Source organism: Pelophylax lessonae (genome assembly GCF_965119305.1).
Source record: "Pelophylax lessonae genome assembly, chromosome: 6".
Taxonomy (NCBI): Eukaryota; Metazoa; Chordata; class Amphibia; order Anura; family Ranidae; genus Pelophylax; species Pelophylax lessonae.
The window spans coordinates 179930242-179949292 of NC_138773.1; the positions used below are offsets into that span (position 1 = coordinate 179930242).

The window sequence follows — 19051 nt, forward strand, 5'->3', positions numbered from 1 at the left end:
GCAGTAGGTGAAAAGAACACTTCTACTATTCCTAACAAAAATCATGTATCAACAAGGTGAAGAAATGCTAAAAATCAATTTCAAATAAATCCAAATATGAAAAAATATGTGCCAATATATATATAAATTAATTAGATGCAAATGTAAATTAAAATATATTGCAAGATGTCCCAGTCATGTGTAAAATAAATCGTGCTGAACAGTGAATGTCTCAATCAATGTAAAATCTGTTAATGTTATGTATAAAAATGATTGTGCAAAAAAATTAAATCACTCTTATAAACAAAAAAATGCCGCAATGATGAATATCGATAAATCCAAAATAAATGTAATATCCCAGCGAAATAGATAAGAAAAATTGATGTGAAACAAATCAATCCTATTATGCAGATGAAATCAATCGTATTGCACTGTGTATGTCCCAATCCAATATATGTAATGAAAATCTGTAAAAATTGTCCACTCCTACAAAGGCGTGCAACACTTTGTGTCTATGTGAGTGCATTTCTTTTATTTAAATAAACAAATGTTTACTGAAGATATTGCACCATGAGCGATTTTTTTTTTACATCCCCCGATGCTTTGGGCATAAGAGGATAGAGTGGAGAAGCCGTACCATCATAGGCGCATCCCGGAGCTTAAGGATCCCGCCATCCATCCATTAAAGAGAGTGGTCTGTGGAGCGGCGCTGGAGCAAAGCCCTTTTCAGTATCGGATTACACACATGCTTTCTTTGTGTGTGTTAGAGGTAAGCGGCCACTACACACTTTAGAGCATCAAGATTGGGAGATTTACCTGTTGGTCTACCTCATTTTTCCTGCATCAGATCTTGGACATTATTGTGGAATCTTATGCTTTGTAGGAGTGGACAATTTTTTACAGATTTTCATTACATATATTGGATTGGGACATACACAGTGCAATACGATTGATTTCATCTGCATAATAGGATTGGTTTGTTTCACATCAATTTTTCTTTATCGATATTCATCATTGCGTCATTTTTTTGTTTATAAGAGTAATTTAATTTTTTTGCACAATCATTTTTATACATAACATTAACAGATTTTACATTGATTGAGACATTCACTGTTCAGCACGATTTATTTTACACATGACTGGGACATCTTGCAATATATTTTAATTTACATTTGCATCTAATTAATTTATATATATATTGGCACATATTTTTTCATATTTGGATTTATTTGAAATTGATTTTTAGCATTTCTTCACCTTGTTGATACATGATTTTTGTTAGGAATAGTAGAAGTGTTCTTTATACCTACTGCTCATTCACATGTATTATCTATTTGTTTATTTATTTTGACAACATTTGAAACATTTTGTCACATTTGAAACATTTTGTCACATATTGAGACAATTGTCTCATTATCACTACACATACCAACACTTGCACCTATTATAGTATATTTATATCTTAACTTATTCAGCACTATTTGGAGTCATCATTTTTATTATACACCACAACATATAGAATTGTCCATCTGCACGGATGTAGTTTATCGTTTTAGAATTAGCGCTAAATTCGGTTTCACTATCAATACACAGTTTTAGTCAGTATCATTCACCATTTTTAACCTATTTAGCTTTTATTAGAAGATTATATATTTTTATTTTTTGTCCATCTGTACAGATGCAGTTTATCGATCTTCTATGAATTAGCGCCGATTTTTTAGGTTTTTTAGTATTTATTGACAGTGGGGACACTGATTAAAATTGGCTGCTTTTTCTTTCTTTCCTTTTTTTTGCGGATTTGCACATCAACACATGTGGTTTCATACCATCTATATTTGAATCAGTTTCTCTGAGGTTATAGTATCTCCTGGTAGCGCATTGGTCCTATCTATATTATCTTGTAAGGTAAACTATTGGTAAGCTTTAGAAATGGCGCGTCTATCTAGAATTTATAGTAAGTGCAGATTTACAATATACTGTAGGTCCCAGACTTTATAACATTCGAGAGGGCAATTTCTCCTTCCATGCATAACTTTCTCATATAGTTTATTATTAGTTTCCACTTGGGCATTCCGGAGGGATTATTATTATTATACTGGATTTATATAGCGCCAACAGTTTGCGCAGCTCTTTATAGTGTGGGGGAAGACAATACAGTTACAGTACAATTCAATACAGGAGGAATCAGAGGGCCCTGCTCGTTAGAGCTTACAATCTAGAAGGGAGGGTCAAGTGAAACAAAAGGCAGTAACCGAGGGGGATGGGCAGATGGATAAAATGGAGGTAGAGTTGTTAGGTGTGGGTAGGATAGGCTTCTCTGAAGAGGAGGGTTTTCAGAGATCGCCTGAAAGCTAATAGGGTAGCAGATAATTGGACAGATAAGGGTAAGGAGTTCCACAGGATTGGTGAGGCTCTGGTAAAGTCCTGGAGGCGAGCATGGGAGGAGGTGACAAGGAAGCTAGAGAGCAGGAGGTTTTGAGAGGAACGAAGAGATCGATTAGGTTGGTATTTTGAGACAAGGCTAGTGATGTAGTTGGGGGCTAAGCTGTGGATGGCTTTGTAAGATGTTGTTAGTATTTTGAATTTGATTCATTGGGTGAGTGGAAGCCAGTGGAGGGCTTGACAGAGAGGAGCAGCGGACACTGAGTGATTGGTAAGATGGATGAGTCTGGCGGCAGCATTCATGATGGATTGAAGGGGGGATAGCCTGTGTAGAGGTAAGCCAAGGGATGACTTTATCCATCCTACGAAGGAGTGAGGTAGATCGCACTTCTTTTGTAATTATGCATAACACCGTCATGGTGATTTTAGATAGGTTTTAGGGTCATTTAATAAAAATGGACAGAACCTTATGTCACCCCTGAATAGAGCTTAAATGGGAAGTATGGCCAAAGCTTTTTTGGCCACATTTCTCTTTTGGGTCACAGGAGTGCTAAAGCCTGTTGTCGGCTGACGTAACAGAGCCGGTTCAGGTTCTGGAAGGATCCCAATAATAATTACGGGATCCACCCCGATGTCTGGTCAGCAGCTGACTCAGCCTTTTAGTGCACGGCTGAGTGCCTGAGCCAGCAGCTTCAGTCCCCGCCACAGCCCGGCTCTCCAGTGAGCTCTGGAGGGGCAAAGCAGAGAGTGGTGACAGACCGTTACTTTTCTCTGCTTACAGCTGCCCAAGAACTGAGTGATCAGTGATTATGTGATTGCTCAGTTCTCGGTTTTAGAGCCAGGGCGGATAGCTGCAGCACCGGACCAATGCTGCAGCATAGAGGTGAGTATGTATGTTTATTTTTTTACAATTTCACAAGTCCCCTTTAAAAATAGGAAACTTCTCAATGTGCTCGGTATTGCAAGCCTTCACTTTCCATCCCTGTTTTTAAATAGACTTTATTTATGAAAGGTATTTTACTGACGTTTACAAAGAAACATGCTGCCTCACAGGGCAGAGAGAAAAACACAAAGTACGGCTTAATGTTCAAGTATAAAATACTTGTGCAAGTATAAAATACAGTACAGTGATTAGATGAAAGGAGCCCCATCCTAACCAGTATAGAAAAGGTATAGTAATCAGGCAGTCAGCCTATAGTCAAAAACTCTGTCCAGGGAGACCATATGGAAGCAACCCTTTGCATAGCATTGCAAAGAAAATGATCCTTTCTTCAAGTGAGGGTGTACTGGGTAAGGTCCACTTTAAAGCTATTATCCTGTGTGCAGGAAAAAAATGATCTAGCAATTATATATTGCCAGTTATTCATCCATAAAGGAAAAGTCAAAATAGCCCAGAATAGGTGAGAGGGTCACACCTCCGCTGGTAAACTTGCTTAAGAGTTTAAAAAATGACTAGGTATCTTTTGGCTGTGCTTGCCATTTTTCGGTATATTTTGACAAAAAGCCTAGTTAAAGTGACTGTAAGGATTATTACCAATGAGACATTTTCACAGATTAAATGCAGAATTTAAAGTGGAAATTAATCCTCATATCCTTTACAGTGAAGGAAGCTGCCATCTTATCCTCTATTTGATCTTCAGTTGCCATGGTACGTCACATGTGATCAGCTATGACAAGCAGTCATTTGATTAGAGAGCAGACATCAGCACACTAGTATCTGTAACAGTTATCATTCAAGGTATGCTGTAATAGTTGGGGGTCAGGCTTGGAGACCAGTAGCTATGGCAGTAAAGAGACTCCCACCAACCAGAAGGATAGGTATACAAGCAGTTTACCCTGAAGGATGGCGCTGGCTCACCTGAGGTGTGGGGTCTAAGTACTAACCGGAGTTCACCAGAGCTCTTGAGGGTGGAGATGGGTTTTGCTGTTTGTTAGTACCAGACTGCGGTCCTCAGGATCACCCCACCAGGAGGTGAGCAAGCCTGAGTCCAGTAGCAGTAGCCAAGTAGGAAACAAGCAGACACATAGTCAGTAAATAAGCCAAAAGGTCGGTAGCAAGTGGTTGCAGGTTGGGATCAAGCAGAAGCATATTCAAGTAACAAGCCAAAGGTCGGTTAGGAGTGGAAGTGAAGATACAGAGGCAGCAGGAGTGACAAGAACAAGATATTGGCTGGAGAGAGTACAATAATCTGGCAAACAAGAACTGCAAAGGCATGGTTTAAATAGGAAGTTGTAAACCTAGAAAGTCCTAAATGGACAGAGAATGGGCTTTTTAGAGTATCTCCCAAAGACCAACCACCAATATCACATAGATAGAATATGTTTAAAAAAATATATAAAAAACATTTATTAATTCCAATATTGTGTACATAAACATTGACTAGGTTATCTTTGGCCCGTGTTTTTTCTATGTTTATGTAAACAATATTGGAATTAATAAATGCTTTTTATATATCTTTATCACATATCTATGTGATATTGGTGGTTGGTCTTTGGGAGATACCATCTTAAAAGCCCATTCTCTGTCAATTTAGGCATCTAGGACTTTCCAGGTTTACATAGTACATATAGGGCTGGTCTCTCCCAGATCTTTTGGCTCTCATTTCCGTAAAATATTAGGATTCAAACTTCTTTTTAAATAGGAAGTTCATGGAAGGAGTAAAGAGTTCAAGGTTCATGAGAAACAAGGTACAAGACAAGATTATCCAAGGTATTGTCCGGGGAGCTGTCCAGCATCCCAGGTGGATCAGCAAGAAGAGACATCGCTAGACACAGCAAAGGTCACAAGTTCAGAGCCAGGTCCTGACATATGCCTTGAATATAACTACTTTATGAAATAGTTGAATTGGTGGGCTTGATTCCACTTATACCCCCCCCCCCCCCCCAGCTTAAAAACACCAAGAAACCCTCTTTTCATGATCCAGTTCCTTTTTCTCCTCCTAATCTATTTTGGTAAAACCTGGATGGCATGGTCTATGAAACGTGGTGTATAGCAGGCACAGAAGGTTTCTTAGCTATGCCAATGTGGGACCTTGTGGCCCAATTCCATTTGCTTTTCTCATACATACTTTCACTAGTGCAAATGTAATCTCAGTCAATGTCAATACTACGCTGTACTTTATGGAAGATCCTGTATAGCAGATTTGTTACTCAGATGTGCATGATATGTTATTACATGAGCAAGTAGCACACAGAGCTGGCCTCTACAGGTTGCTATGGTAATTGTTATGCCCCTGGCTCCGAGCTGGAAGCGAAAGCATTATTACATTTCTTATTAACAAGAAGCTGTTTCATTCCTAATCTTTGACTAATAGTCCCTAATACTTTATTTAAAAAAACAGGTACTTACTTGAAGCCTGAGAGTTTGTCTCATTAGAGGAGAGATTGCAATGTTCGATACAAGGCTGCTTTCCCATGTTCTGTTCATCTGACAATACTTGCTGATCTTGTGACACTCTGAGGTTCAGTGGCTTCTCACCTGCAATAACATTACAGAAAAAGTGGTAATCTTGGTATTTTCAGCTACAGATTTAAAACCTCATTAACCTTATGTGATTGTCTGTCTGCTAAAAAGTGTACAGAATATAAACAAAAAAAATAAATAAATGTAATATTTTGAAGCCCGCATTACAAGGAATCCCATGTAAGGAGCCCCAGATATAAATCACTGATCGGGAATATACACAGGATCCCTTAGGAAGGACCCAGGAGCCATAAGATACCACGCTGGAGAAAAGGCATATAACACAGGCGTTTGACCCTCTTGTTTGAGGTGAGAATTTAGCGCACCTAGAAGTGGCACAAGGTGGAGGAAATAAGTCACATCATTTATTTTCACAATAATGCACCTTTGAATCGTTTTTATTTGGATTGAAGATAAACTTTTTATTGGACATTTATTTATGCAGATTTGAATAATCACATACTTGTCAGCCTTCTGTTGTATTTTGTTTATTTTAAGGAAACATATCACTGTAAGCACTGAGCACTTTTAATAGAAATTTTGTCACTTTAAATAGAAATTTTGTCACGAGTTTTTTAATTGTATTGAAGCACAATTGTATTTTAAGATTATGAGATTCACCTGATCACTTAACAGAGTTAAATCAAGCCCAAAACAATAATTGTGAAACTAACACCTATAAGCACTCCAACTTAATTTTAATTTATTTCACCCTTGAGGCGCACCATCACCCCTTAACTATTATTTGTGCTGTTTTGTAATATCAGTAATTGAGGTGCAGCATTAAGGAGAAAATAATATCCAGGTTAGCGCAGGAACCATATATATATATATATACACATTTCTCTTTGAATTACCTTGTCCATCAGAACTGTCTGAAAACATATGATTAGGACTGGTATCTTCCGAATTCTGTCTGAAAAGGCTTTTCTGTGGATTTAGCACAATCTCACACCCTGAGTTACGAAAAATCTTCATCTGGGCTGCCATCACTTTTTCAATTTGAATCTACAATGAAAGGGGTTTATAGTAAGTAATTCAATTTCTACTAAATCAAACAAATACACAACTAAAATCACCCAACAGAATGCACGGGCTCCAGTATCCGGGTGTGCACATTCATCCTCCCAACCTCTACTGTAAATACTACAATTCTCCCAAGCCCCAGTTTTAGCATGTATGCAGTCCCCAATCCAGAACTGTCACAATTGTGACCTCCATCTGTTTTTGAGTGCAGGAATTTTAGAACTGAAGTTTTTATCACCAGTATATACATTTAATGATTATATATACTTGGCACAGATACTTTTACCTCTTGTGTTATTTTGGCATAATTAATAACACCTGAAAAAATAATCATATCCAAGAATATAATACTAAGTTACCTATCCTTAAAAGAGAAGTATGGGATTTAGCTTTTTTCAGAATCATACTTACTTAGGTGAATGCAGCATTGGTCTGATGCTGCAGCTGTCCTCCGCTATCTCTAACACTGAGAACTGAGTGATCAAATACCAGAGATCGCTTGGTTCTCACAGCTCCGTGAACAGAGAGCCGGTGACTGTCAATTCTGCTCTGCCCCCCTGTGCTCACTGGAGTACTGGGCTGTGGCGGGGACGGGAGCGGCCGGCTAAGGCTCTCAGAAGCTCGCTGAGAGGCTGAGCCAGGTGTCGGTCTAGGTATGTGGGCAAGTTCCAACCACATGGTCACAATCTTTCCCAAGCCTGGACCGACTCTGTGACTTCAGTCGACAGTGGCCTTCAGCCTGCTGTCTGCTGAAAACAGGTCACAGGAGTGCAGAATGAACTGCACTCCTGTGATCCACAGAAGTACAGTCAAATGAGCTTTGCCTGTACTTATCCTTTAATTTGGCTCTATAATAGTTGTATATAAGGGGTGATATAAGGGTTAGTTTTATATTTTTTACTTTTATAGGGGTTCAAACTTTGGAGATTTTACTTTTATTATTTATATTTATTTTTACAAATAATAACTTTTCTCTTAGTGAATGTTTTTTTTTTTTTTTTTTAAAGGAAAAGGGGGCACACAGCAGGAGCAGTTGGCCTTCATACGATCTAATGAGAGCATCAAACAAACATCTAAGAGTCCAAGGCTTTTAATAATAAAATTGATTCATAGCAGAAAAGAGCCAACACATGAATGTTTTAAAATTTCAGAAATATTATTTCCTTATACAACTTATAATTGTATACGCTGCATAGTAAAAGGGGGTTGCTCACTTGGCATAGGCACTATTTTGGAGAATGGGTGAATTTTTCTCATCAAATTCTCTGATTGGACTAAGTGGAGATTGTGACATTACCTCCCTGCCTCTCCACCTTGTGCAATTAGAGAATTAATTGAGAAGAATGCAAGGCATTTTCTGAATGGCACCCATGCCAACTTTCGACCCCCTGTGGTTACCATATTGCATAGCAGCCATTCGGCAGGGGACCCGAAAGACAGTGTGGATCTCTGTAGTAGCGGATAAGGGATCCCCACAGGGATCAGCCAGGTATAGAAAATGTATACAGTACTTACATTTGTTGAAGACAAGGCAAGGAGCAGAACATGTCAGTGAGTACGGAGCTCTACAGAGGATCTCCAACTGCTTACTGTCGGGAGGCCAGGTCCCTGAAGACAGGTGCATACTCCACCAGAATTGTAGTTTCTTTGGCATTTGTCTCCTCATTGGCAAGTTTGCCCAGTAGAGACGGGAGTCACTCTTAGAGGCTAATGGCTCAGAGGTCACTGCCAGATCAGAGACCGATATTGCAGTAGAGCGCTTATGGCCTCTGCCTTCAGAGTCACAAAACAACTGTGTGCTATGGGCCATAAAGTCATGCATGGCTGCAGTAAAAAAAAAAAAAAAATGGTAGAGAAGGAAGGGACACCTGACAGTGCTAGGGAATGCTCCGAAGATGGCACAGACTCCAGAGGTAAAGGACATGATTTCAGGCTACACCTAGATGATGACATTGACGCTAAGTCCCTTGGTATTAAGCCCTTGTGTAGAGGGGAAATGGCAAACAGTTGGAATTTTAAAGGTGCCCAGTGATCCCATTATTGAGGAAGCTCCTGGTGCTCAGCCTGACTTGCAAACTCACAGAGTGAGTCACCTAAGACAGAGAAAATACTAATGGCCCTGAACCTAGAAAGCGATCCATAGTGAACTTGTTACACAAACCGGAAAGTGTGGTAAGCAAAATCCAGTCCTGCAGGATCTAGACTTGGCATTTCAAAGCCAGGCTGAGGACATCTGCGCTGGATAGCTGCAATCGCAGAGACCAGCTCTAGCAGAAATATAAAGTCTTTATTGAAAAAAAAAAGAAGTGAAGAAAATGCTAGCAAAAATTGTTTGGTTTTTAATGCAGGGGTCTCGAAACATTTTGAACAAACTGCCCCAGAATCAATAGGAGTAAAAAAATGCTTCAGGCTTGGTGATCAGCAAAAAAAAAAATATATAGCACCTGTGGTCAGTAGGAGGAGGAATAGTGACTCATCATTGGTAATAATGGGAAGACTAATGCCGCATTGCTATTGTCAGTGACAGGAACAGCACCTCATCATGTCAGTGGAGAGAATAGTGTCCAATTATTGGTAGTAATATAATTGTGCCTTATTGTTGGTGTCAGTGGAAGGAGTTATGTCCCACTGTTGGTGTGAAGGAATAGTGCCCATCATTGGTGTCAGTGGAATAGTGCTCTGTCATTGGTGTCAGAGTGAGGTATTATGCCCCATCTATGGTGCCAGAGGGAGGAATTTTGCCTCACTGTTAATATCAGTGGGAAGAATAGTTCTTTGTATCAATGGGAGGAATAGTGCCCCAAGGGCAAGATAAATACAAGAAAAGGGCTGTATCTGGCCCACGGGCCACATTTTGCAGATTATTGCTTTAAACAAAGGAGCTAAAAATAAAAAGGTGTCCATCCTCTTAAGAAACTGGAAAAAAACCAAGGCATGCTGGTGGGAAAAGAGGTTATCCTGGGCTGGCCCAAGGTGTTTGGTTGCCATGGTCAAATCTTCGGATTAAGACTTCCTGTGTTACTCAATGAAGGAAAAGAAAATGTGTTTTTTTTTTTTTTGTCTGGAGTTCAGCAATCACTATCTTTAATTGTAACAAGGAAGAAGGAAGAGTTGAATAAAAACATGTATAGATTAGCTGCACAAAAATTGCTTCCTCACCTGCAAAGTGTGAACTGCTGATTCTTCTCCTTTAGCTTTGGCCATTGTAAGTTGTTCTTTTAATGATTTCATTTGTTGATGAAGCGCTGAAAGAGTTTCCTGATGATCTGCAAAGCTGTCCTGTGGACAATAATGCATCACTTTACTTGACGTACGAAGATTTCAAGCAATTCAGAATGAATTACGTATATTTTTTCCAATGATTTTTAAATTATTGAGTAGTGCTTTCCATAAGATTAATGGGAGTGCAGAGTGGTTCTGTAAACATTTTATTTATTTATTTATTGAGGTCTTAAAACTTTTGTAAAATATGTTCTCTATTTTTATTGGGTATTAGATTCTGCTAAATAATAGCTTGCCACTCAATAGCTTAAAATGAAATTTACACACAAGCAAGAGTAGTGACTCATCAAAGTGTCTTATCCCCTATTACAGTGATGGCGAACCTTGGCACCGCAGAGGTTTTGGAACTACATTTCCAATGATACTTATGCACTCTGCAGTGTACTTGAGCATCATGGGAAATGTAGTTCCAAAACATCTGGCCCGCCAAGTTTCGACCTAACTGCCCTATTAGATGTCTTTCTCCCAAGGTTTAAGTTAGTCATATCAAACCTTACAATATATTTACAGAATACAACTATCTAATCTTAAAACTCCTCCCACCACCCCTTCCAAGACCTATACTAACTACCTTGTGGAAGAAAGATGCATATACCTACCTATTCTTAGGCCGCTCAGGTTCGGTCTCGGGATCTCCCCTAAATCAGTCACCGCCAACTACAAGGGAGAGGAGAGAGCGCTCTGACAACAGCTGGAATGCCTGAACAGTGAAGTCCCCGCAGGCCTACTATGGGCCATCATTTGTTGGCGCAACCACCTCTTCCCTGAAGCCGCTGCTAGCTCACAGAGGAGAGCTGAGCACGTGACCAGTTCAGAGCAGCTTGAAAAAAGGTAAGTATACATATCTTTCTTCCGCTGGGTAGTTAGTATAGGTGTTAGGAGGTGGTAAGGAGCAGTTTTCATGCAAGCAGAGTTGTACACAATATTCAGAATCCAGAGTGTGTCTGAGCCCTCCTGAAGGATCCACCTTACAGTCGCCTGTTAGCAAGTATGCTCCGCACTCCTCTACCAGCCCCACGCTCCTTAAAGGTTAAATGAATAAAGGAAGTCCAAAATAGTGAAGTACGTTCGAACAGTTTAATAAAGATAAGGTAGATACACTTACATTCAATAAATTATAACGGGCATTCAGTCAGACAGGGTCCGGAGATAACACTAACAAGTGCCGCTTCCGCGTCGCTCTTTGCGTGTCATCTGATCCCGGAAATGGCGTAACAGCGCGATTGCGCTCCAGAAGTCCCGACCGGTTTCGTCAGCACGCAGGCCGTCGTTGTCAAGGGTCATCTTGACAACGACGGCCTGCGTGCTGACGAAACCGGTCGGGACTTCTGGAGCGCAATCGCGCTGTTACGCCATTTCCGGGATCAGATGACACGCAAAGAGCGACGCGGAAGCGGCACTTGTTTGTGTCATCTCCGGACCCTGTCTGACTGAATGCCCATTATAATTTATTGAATGTAAGTGTATCTACCTTATCTTTATTAAACTGCTTGAACGTACTTCACTATTTTGGCCTTCCTTTATTCATTTAACCTCTGAGGAGGTCTTTAGGTGTAGTTTTACCACTCATACGTTTTCAAGATTTTGTTGCAGCCCCCTTTTTTGTTTTTTTACCAACATATAATTGTGTCACTTATGCACTTTTATATTGCACTGTATGGATTTATTTAATACACAATTTTGAGTTATTCACACTTTTTTCCATTTGCGCAGGTATTATTGGCGATTAACGCCAACTTTTTTTCTATCATAGTTTTATATATACTTTAGTTTTATACATAACTAGAACATCTAACAGGGTTATAACATTTCAGGAAATTTCTATTCACTTGCCGTCTTAGTGTCACCAGGACAGCAAGTGTGGGAATCTCACTGTGGGGACAAGCTTGCAATTGTTGCCTTATAATGTCCATATTCTATATTATATTTAATATATATAAGGAAACAATTGCTGGCTATGTCCCCACAGGGAGATTCTCTCACATCCTGTCCTGAGGAAACCAAGGCGGGAAGCGAGGGGAAATCTACTGCAATGATATAATCCTTTTAGAAGGTCTAGTTATGTATAAAACTAATGTATACATGAAGCCAGAAATCCCCCCACTGTGTCCCATGGACTGCAGGAAAAAAATGTGCTTAATTCATTGTGCAGAGTCATTGTGTTCTCCTGGTTTAAGGGAGGGGAAAGCCACCCCCGCCAGGAGAACACAGTGATTATTGCTTGCGGCTATAATAATCCTATGTAAAATCTGAGAGGATGATTCTACCAAAGTTAAATAAAGCCAAGACCCAAGATTAAAACTGTCTATGGCCAGCCTTATCTGCACTCCAGTTACAGTCTTCACATATGAGTCAGATGCAGTTTTTCTATAGCAGGGGATATGTCTGCGGATCCCCTGCTGAGCTGAGCGGAGGGGGCGACTGATAGGTCCGTGTCTGCTCATGCTGTCCGTTTACACCCAACTTCCCTCTGATCTGGCCAGATTAAGGGGAATGGATGCCCATTTTATTTATTTTTTCCCAGATAAGATCAGATTGGGAGTAGGTGGTGTAAACAGACACAATTCCATTTACATCTGCCGCAACATAGAGGAGAATGGAGGGTACGATCAGGTCTGCCTAAAAAACGAATAGGCGGACCCAATCAGAACGCTCATGTGAAAGGGGCCTGAAAAATGATCCGCATGGATTGATTTTCAGAGCATTGAATAATTTAGTTAACCTGGACTAATAATAATAATAATTAATTATTGAATTAATTATTAAATAATTAACAGTCACTGTAATGCGTCCCATATTGCTGCCCTTTTAACATGGTAACATAAGCTGACACCTATGCTACACATGTGTAAATTTACTTTCACCCTGCTATAAGGACAGCAAGAGGTTGGCAATACAGTGACTGGAATTAACAGGGGCAGAAGGCACAGGCTATGCACTGTACAATCTAGCAGCTTCAGGGAAACACTTTTTTTTTTTTCCTCTCTTACCTCAATCTCTGCCGCAGCTTGTTTGCAGAGGAATTCCTTTCCACCAGCACAGGAAGTGGCTGTGTTGTGATAGACAGTGTACCCATTGGCTAAGGAGGCAGTGGGAGGCGGAGTAGCCTGCCTCCTGCTGCCTTCTTAGCCAATAGGCAGCTAAAATTGTCTAAAGTCCCTCCATAGTTTACTATGCTATGCGGTCGGGAGGGCTGGATTAACAGACAGGACCAGCAGCCTCCGGCTCCTCTCGTGCACACTTCCTGGTTGCCGGGGCCCGGGCCCTTTAGGATGCACAGGGCCCTGTACATGTGTATCACCTGTACCCCCCTGATGGCGGCCCTGTCTGTTCATTTACACTGAGCACAGGAAGGTTTACTTCTATACACAACTTAATAAAGTCATATAAATTATACAACCGACTCTATTTACGCAATGTACACAATGTAACAGTTGATCAAGTAAGATCCAAACTCAGCCATGAGCCAATTGTTGAGGGACTTTCAATGCTCTGGATTACTATAGACCAGTGGTTCTTAACCTGGGTTCGATCGAACCCCAGGGGTTCGGTGGGTCAGTCTCAAGGGTTCGGCACACCCTCCGCTAGTACCACTTCGCTGTCAGGGACTATTTCTCCAGTTTCGGGCATGTCCTTCCGCTCCGCGCCGTCATCATGGAAATACATAACATCGCACATAGCATAACATAGCACTGCAGTGTCATGTCACTCACTCTGTCATGATAGGCTGGCCGCCGCCGCCCGCTGAGTCTGCTCGCACTCGCAGCTCTCTCTGCCCCTGGCTCACTCTCACTGCTGGCTGTGCAGCTCGGCTCCCGGCCGAATCCGATCCAGCCGGAGCCAGCGCCGCCCACTGTGGAGTGGTGGGGGGGGGGGGGGAGACAGGCCAGGCATGCGGAGAGAGACTGTCTGGGGGAGGGACTACCCCGTGCAGTGGCCGCCCAGCGCAGCGTGGGAGAGAACCACCAGGCCAGGCAGCAGCAGAAGAAGCCGGCAGGTGAGAGGCCAGAGAGCCAGTGGTGACAGTGGTGCTGCAGGCTGCAGGAGGAAAACCTAGCCTATGATCGGGAGTCGGGACACAGGTGAAAAAAAGGTAGGACTGGAGTTGTTCTGGCTGTACTAGTCTAGTGGCTGACTGTCTGACTGACTGTGTGAGAACACTGAGAAGACTATATAAAGGGGATCTATTTTATGGGGAACCTGGCCTGCTGTAAGGGGGGAGATCTAAATGGGGGACGCGACCTCACCTCAACCTGGCCTTCTGTAAGGGGGGATCTATATGGGGGACATGACCAGGTCCCCCATATAGATCCCCCCTTACAGCAGGCCAGGGTGAGGTGAGGTCCCGTCCCCCATATAGATCCCCCCTTACAGCAGGCCAGGGTGAGGTGACATGAGACATGATAATGACATGAGAGTGGCACTTGCCAAGGTAAAGCCGCGCATTTCTGAACTGATCTCTAAAAGACAACAGCAGAAGTCACACTAACTTGCAGTAAATATTCATTATTATGTTTTTGTTTTTGTGTGAAAATCATGTTTTATTGGTTTTGTTCTTAATGGTTTTGTTCATTTTGTGCACCTATGTATAAATATATACCTAATATAATATATACCTATGTTTTGAATTTGAAAAAATCATATTTTATTTTTCCAATTAAGAAGGGTTCGGTGAATGCGCATATGAAACTGGTGGGGTTCAGTACCTCCAACAAGGTTAAGAACCACTGCTATAGACTGTTGTGTATAGTATAGGTTTAAAGCAGATTCTGTTCTAAGTCTTTTTATGTTATCTTGTTCTTCATTACGAATAAGATCAAAAGGGTATGCAAGTACGGTATTAATAAAAAATGGAATGCTTCCTGTTAGAAAAAAAAGTAAACAATGCAACCATCACAATTACGATCAAATATCTAAAGGCAGACTACAAAAATGACACATTACCTCAGTTTTAATCCTTTTAGGTGACAGCTCGTCTCTATCTTCATATTTGGACCTGGCAATAGAAAGAAATGGAAAATGTAACATATATATGTATCTATATACTGTATCTATATGTATCTATATACTGTATCTATATATATATATATATATATATATATATATATATATATATATATATATACACATACATACACACAGTGCCTTGAAAAAGTATCCATACCCCTTGAAATTTTCCATATTTTGTCATGTTACAACCAAAAACATAAATTTATTTTATTGTGATTTTATGTGATAGACCAACACAAAGTGGCTCATAATTGTGAAGTGGAAAGAAAATGATAAATGTTTTTCAACATTCTTTACATATAAATATGTGAAAAGTCAATACTTTGTAGAACCACCTTTCACTGCAATCATAGCTGCAATTTTTTTTTTCTCTACCAGCTTTGCACATCTAGAGAGTGAAATGTTTGCCCATTCTTTGCGAAATAGCTCTAGCTCTGTCAGATTGTATGGAGAGCGTCTGTGAACAGCAATTTTCAAGTCTTGCCACAAATTCTCAATTGGATTTCGGTCTGGACTTTGACTGGGCCATTCTAACACATGAATATGCTTTGATCTAAACCGTTCCATAGTAGCTCTGGCTGTACGTTTAGGGTCGTTGTCCTGCTGGTAGGTGAACCTCCGCACCAGTCTCAAGTCTTTTACGGCTAACAGGTTTTCTTCCTAGATTGCCCTGTATTTGGCTCCATCTATCTTCCCATCAACTCCTACAGTACCAGCTTCTCTGTCTCTGCTGAAGAAAAACATCCCCACAACATGATGCTGCCACCACCATGTTTCACGGTGGGGATGGTGCTTTCAGGGTGTTGTACGGTGTTAATTTTCCTCCACATATAGCATTTTGCGTTTCCATTTCGGAATCATTTGACCAGAGCACCTTCTTCCACATGTTTGCTGTGTCCCCCACATGGCTTCTTGCAAACTGCAAGCGGGACTTCTTATGGCTTTCTTTCAACAATGGCTTTCTTCTTGCCACTCTTCCATAAAGGCTAGATTTGTGGAGTGCACGACTAATAGTTGTCCTGTGGACAGATCCTCCCACCGGAGCTGTGGATCTCTGCCGCTCCTCCAGAGTTACCATAGGCCTCTTGGCTGCTTCTCTGATAAATGCTCTCCTTGCCCAGCCTGTCAGTTTAGGTGGATGGTCATGTCTTGGTAGGTTTGCAGTTGTGCCACACTCTTTCCAATTTCATGTGATGGATTGAACAGTGCTTCGTGAAATGTTCAAAGCTTGGGATATTTTTTTTATAACCTAACCCTGCTTTAAACTTCTCCACAACTTTTTTCCTGACCTGTCTAGTGTGTTCCTTGGGCTTCATGAGGCTGTTTGTTTACTAAGGTTCTTTGACAAACCTCTGAGGGCTTCACGGAACAGCTGTATTTATACTGAGATTAAATTACCCACATGTGGACTCTATTTACTAATTAGGTGACTTCTGAAGGAAATTGGTTCCACTATATTTCATTTAGGGGTATCATACTAAATACAAATTCACGCCACACTTTTCAGGTATTTATTTGCAAAAAATGTTGAAAACCATTTATCATTTTCCTTCCACTTCACAAGTATGAGCCACTTTGTGTTGGTCTATCACATAAAATCCCAATAAAACATTTACATTTTTGGTTGTAACATGACAAAATGTGGAAAATGTCAAAGGGTATGAATACTTTTTTCAATGCACTGTATATACTGCATATTTAGGTTTGTGGAAATTAGCTTCAAATGGAGCATTAGGGGATGCAGTCACTAAATTTTGTTTTCGGGCTTTCTTGTCCATGTTTTTTTTAAATGCAAATACAATAATTCAACCTCCTTATTTTCTCTTGTGGCACTGCTCTTCTGCCCTCATGTTTTAGGGCCCTGTCTGATCCTTCAGACAGTACTCCCAGGCTCTTGTGCACACATACACCAACTCTAGCTGCTCCCAGCTGTACTGACTCATAGCCTGACTCCTGGGCAGAGGCCTCCTCTCTCCCGGGCAGAGCCCTGAACACTTGTCAGCTCTCTAACATAGGGCTTGTACCCAGCTGCACAATGAAGTTTCTGGCTGTCAACAAAATGTGGACCTAGGGTTAGAGGCTTCTTCCGACCCAAAACCCTAAAAAGCCTCTGAGCTTCAGGAACCAGACCAGGACTTGCCAATCTTGGAGAAAGCTGAAAAGCCAGTTTTCTACCAACAATATACTGGTATGCATTACTGCACTGAGGAGACAATATTTTAGCTGGACATGTATAATTTGGTCAGGTGCACCATCTCACTTGTAGCTGAAGCTCCATTCACATTTAGACGTTGCTATTTTTACAGACGTTTTTGTAGCGTTTTTGCAGCATTTTTGTGCAGGCATTTGAGTTGACAATGGGATTTGTCTGGTTGGGCATTTTTAGAGCTGAGGCTTAGAGCAGAAAAACGCCCAAAAATGCCTAGATGTGAACGGAGCCCTTATACCCACCGTTCAGGGAGGAGCAAAAGTACCTCAATAGGAGGTTGAGGAGCACAAGTTTCTCATCAGGAAGCCAATAGTAGCCAGGAAAGACAACAAGTGGGCAAGGAATCAGCAGCTGGCCATGGTTTATTCATAGAAGAAGGAGCTGCACAAGTGCAGGAATAACATAGGACGGATTCTCCATATATTAATTTCTGCATTATAGAAGAAAAAAACGTACACTTTTACCTTACCAAACACATTGCAAACTATACAATCTCCTTTAAATTTACCAACAACTATATATTAGTCTTCTTCATTGGATTCAAGATGAATGGATAGTTTAGGTAGATATTCTTATTTCATACTTTTGGTAACTCTAAAGTTGATTGTACACAGAGTGGAGGGAGTCATATTGTAATGGGTATGGGGAATTTTAAATATAACTAAATCAGGAATCAAGGGTTATTCTTACTTCATAATCAGTAGAATATTCCAGATGGTTATCAGTTTGCTTTCTTTGGGAGAAGAATTGCTCACAGGAACCAAGCTCTCCTTCAGGCTGGGTTCACACTTAAGTGAATTGGATGTGGGTTTCCCTGCATTCAATTCGCATAACAGGAGAGTGTGTCCGGCTCTCAATGGAGCTGGTTCACACAGCTCCTGGGTGGCCGTAGTCTGCACTGGAAAAGGGACCTGTGCATCTTTAGTCTGAATTTTTGCCTGAATTTAGACCTGATTGGCACCTGAAATGGAGAACAGGGGTGCACCGGACCCCTGCTGTGAGCCGCAGTCGCAGCAAGTTTGAACCCGGCCTCAAAGAAATGTCATTACTGGCCCCTTCTCTTATAGAGTCAAACAGCTTTTAAACAGAAAGAAGGTACTAAAGGGGATTTCACACGTGGCTATCCATGTGTGCATATTTGATAAAGTAAGATAATCTACAACTACATTTTGGAAAGATCCCCATCAATGTGGTTAGGAGGGAATGATAACCATCTCTGAAATAAGGATTTATAACTGGGGTTAGAGAGGATAGGTTGTATATTAGCAGCACAGCCTCCCATAAGTGCTAAGGTGAAGTTGATAATCATGCATAATCCAACATCTTTCTTTGACCAGATATAACTTTTTAACAAACTTTATGGATTACCAGGCATGCTGGTATTGCCTGGTATGCATGCTTACTGTGCCTGCCTAATCCCAGATGAAAAGCACCAATTGGCTAGGAAACTCCAACCCAGCTACACAAGTTCTCCCCTAAAATTAGCTGGTCATAACCATGTAATCATCATCAATAAGCCATTATCATTATGTCATGTCAACATCCCTTTAACGGCAGGCATCACCCCCGTACAACCCCTTCACACCGAGGCCGCATATTTGCGTTACGTCGGCGTGAAGGGGTTAATCAGAATAAAATGTATATTGGTTTTTATATACAGTATCTCACAAAAGTTTACCAAACATTTTCACTTAGGGGTG

At 40.9% G+C, this 19051-nt stretch overlaps 1 protein-coding gene across 2 annotated transcripts in view; it reads right to left on the reverse strand.

The window, feature by feature from the left end:
- The window catches only part of NAB1 (NGFI-A binding protein 1), a 64762-nt gene that overhangs the window by 7502 nt on the left and 38209 nt on the right, over nucleotides 1–19051 (reverse strand). For both annotated transcript variants that reach the window (XM_082260572.1, XM_082260573.1), the window contains exons 4-7: nucleotides 15077–15128; nucleotides 10010–10129; nucleotides 6682–6832; nucleotides 5711–5839 (exon numbers count right to left, since the gene is read on the reverse strand). In XM_082260572.1, coding sequence (XP_082116698.1) covers nucleotides 5711–5839; nucleotides 6682–6832; nucleotides 10010–10129; nucleotides 15077–15128 — 452 coding nt within the window. The remainder of the gene's footprint in view (nucleotides 1–5710; nucleotides 5840–6681; nucleotides 6833–10009; nucleotides 10130–15076; nucleotides 15129–19051) is intronic.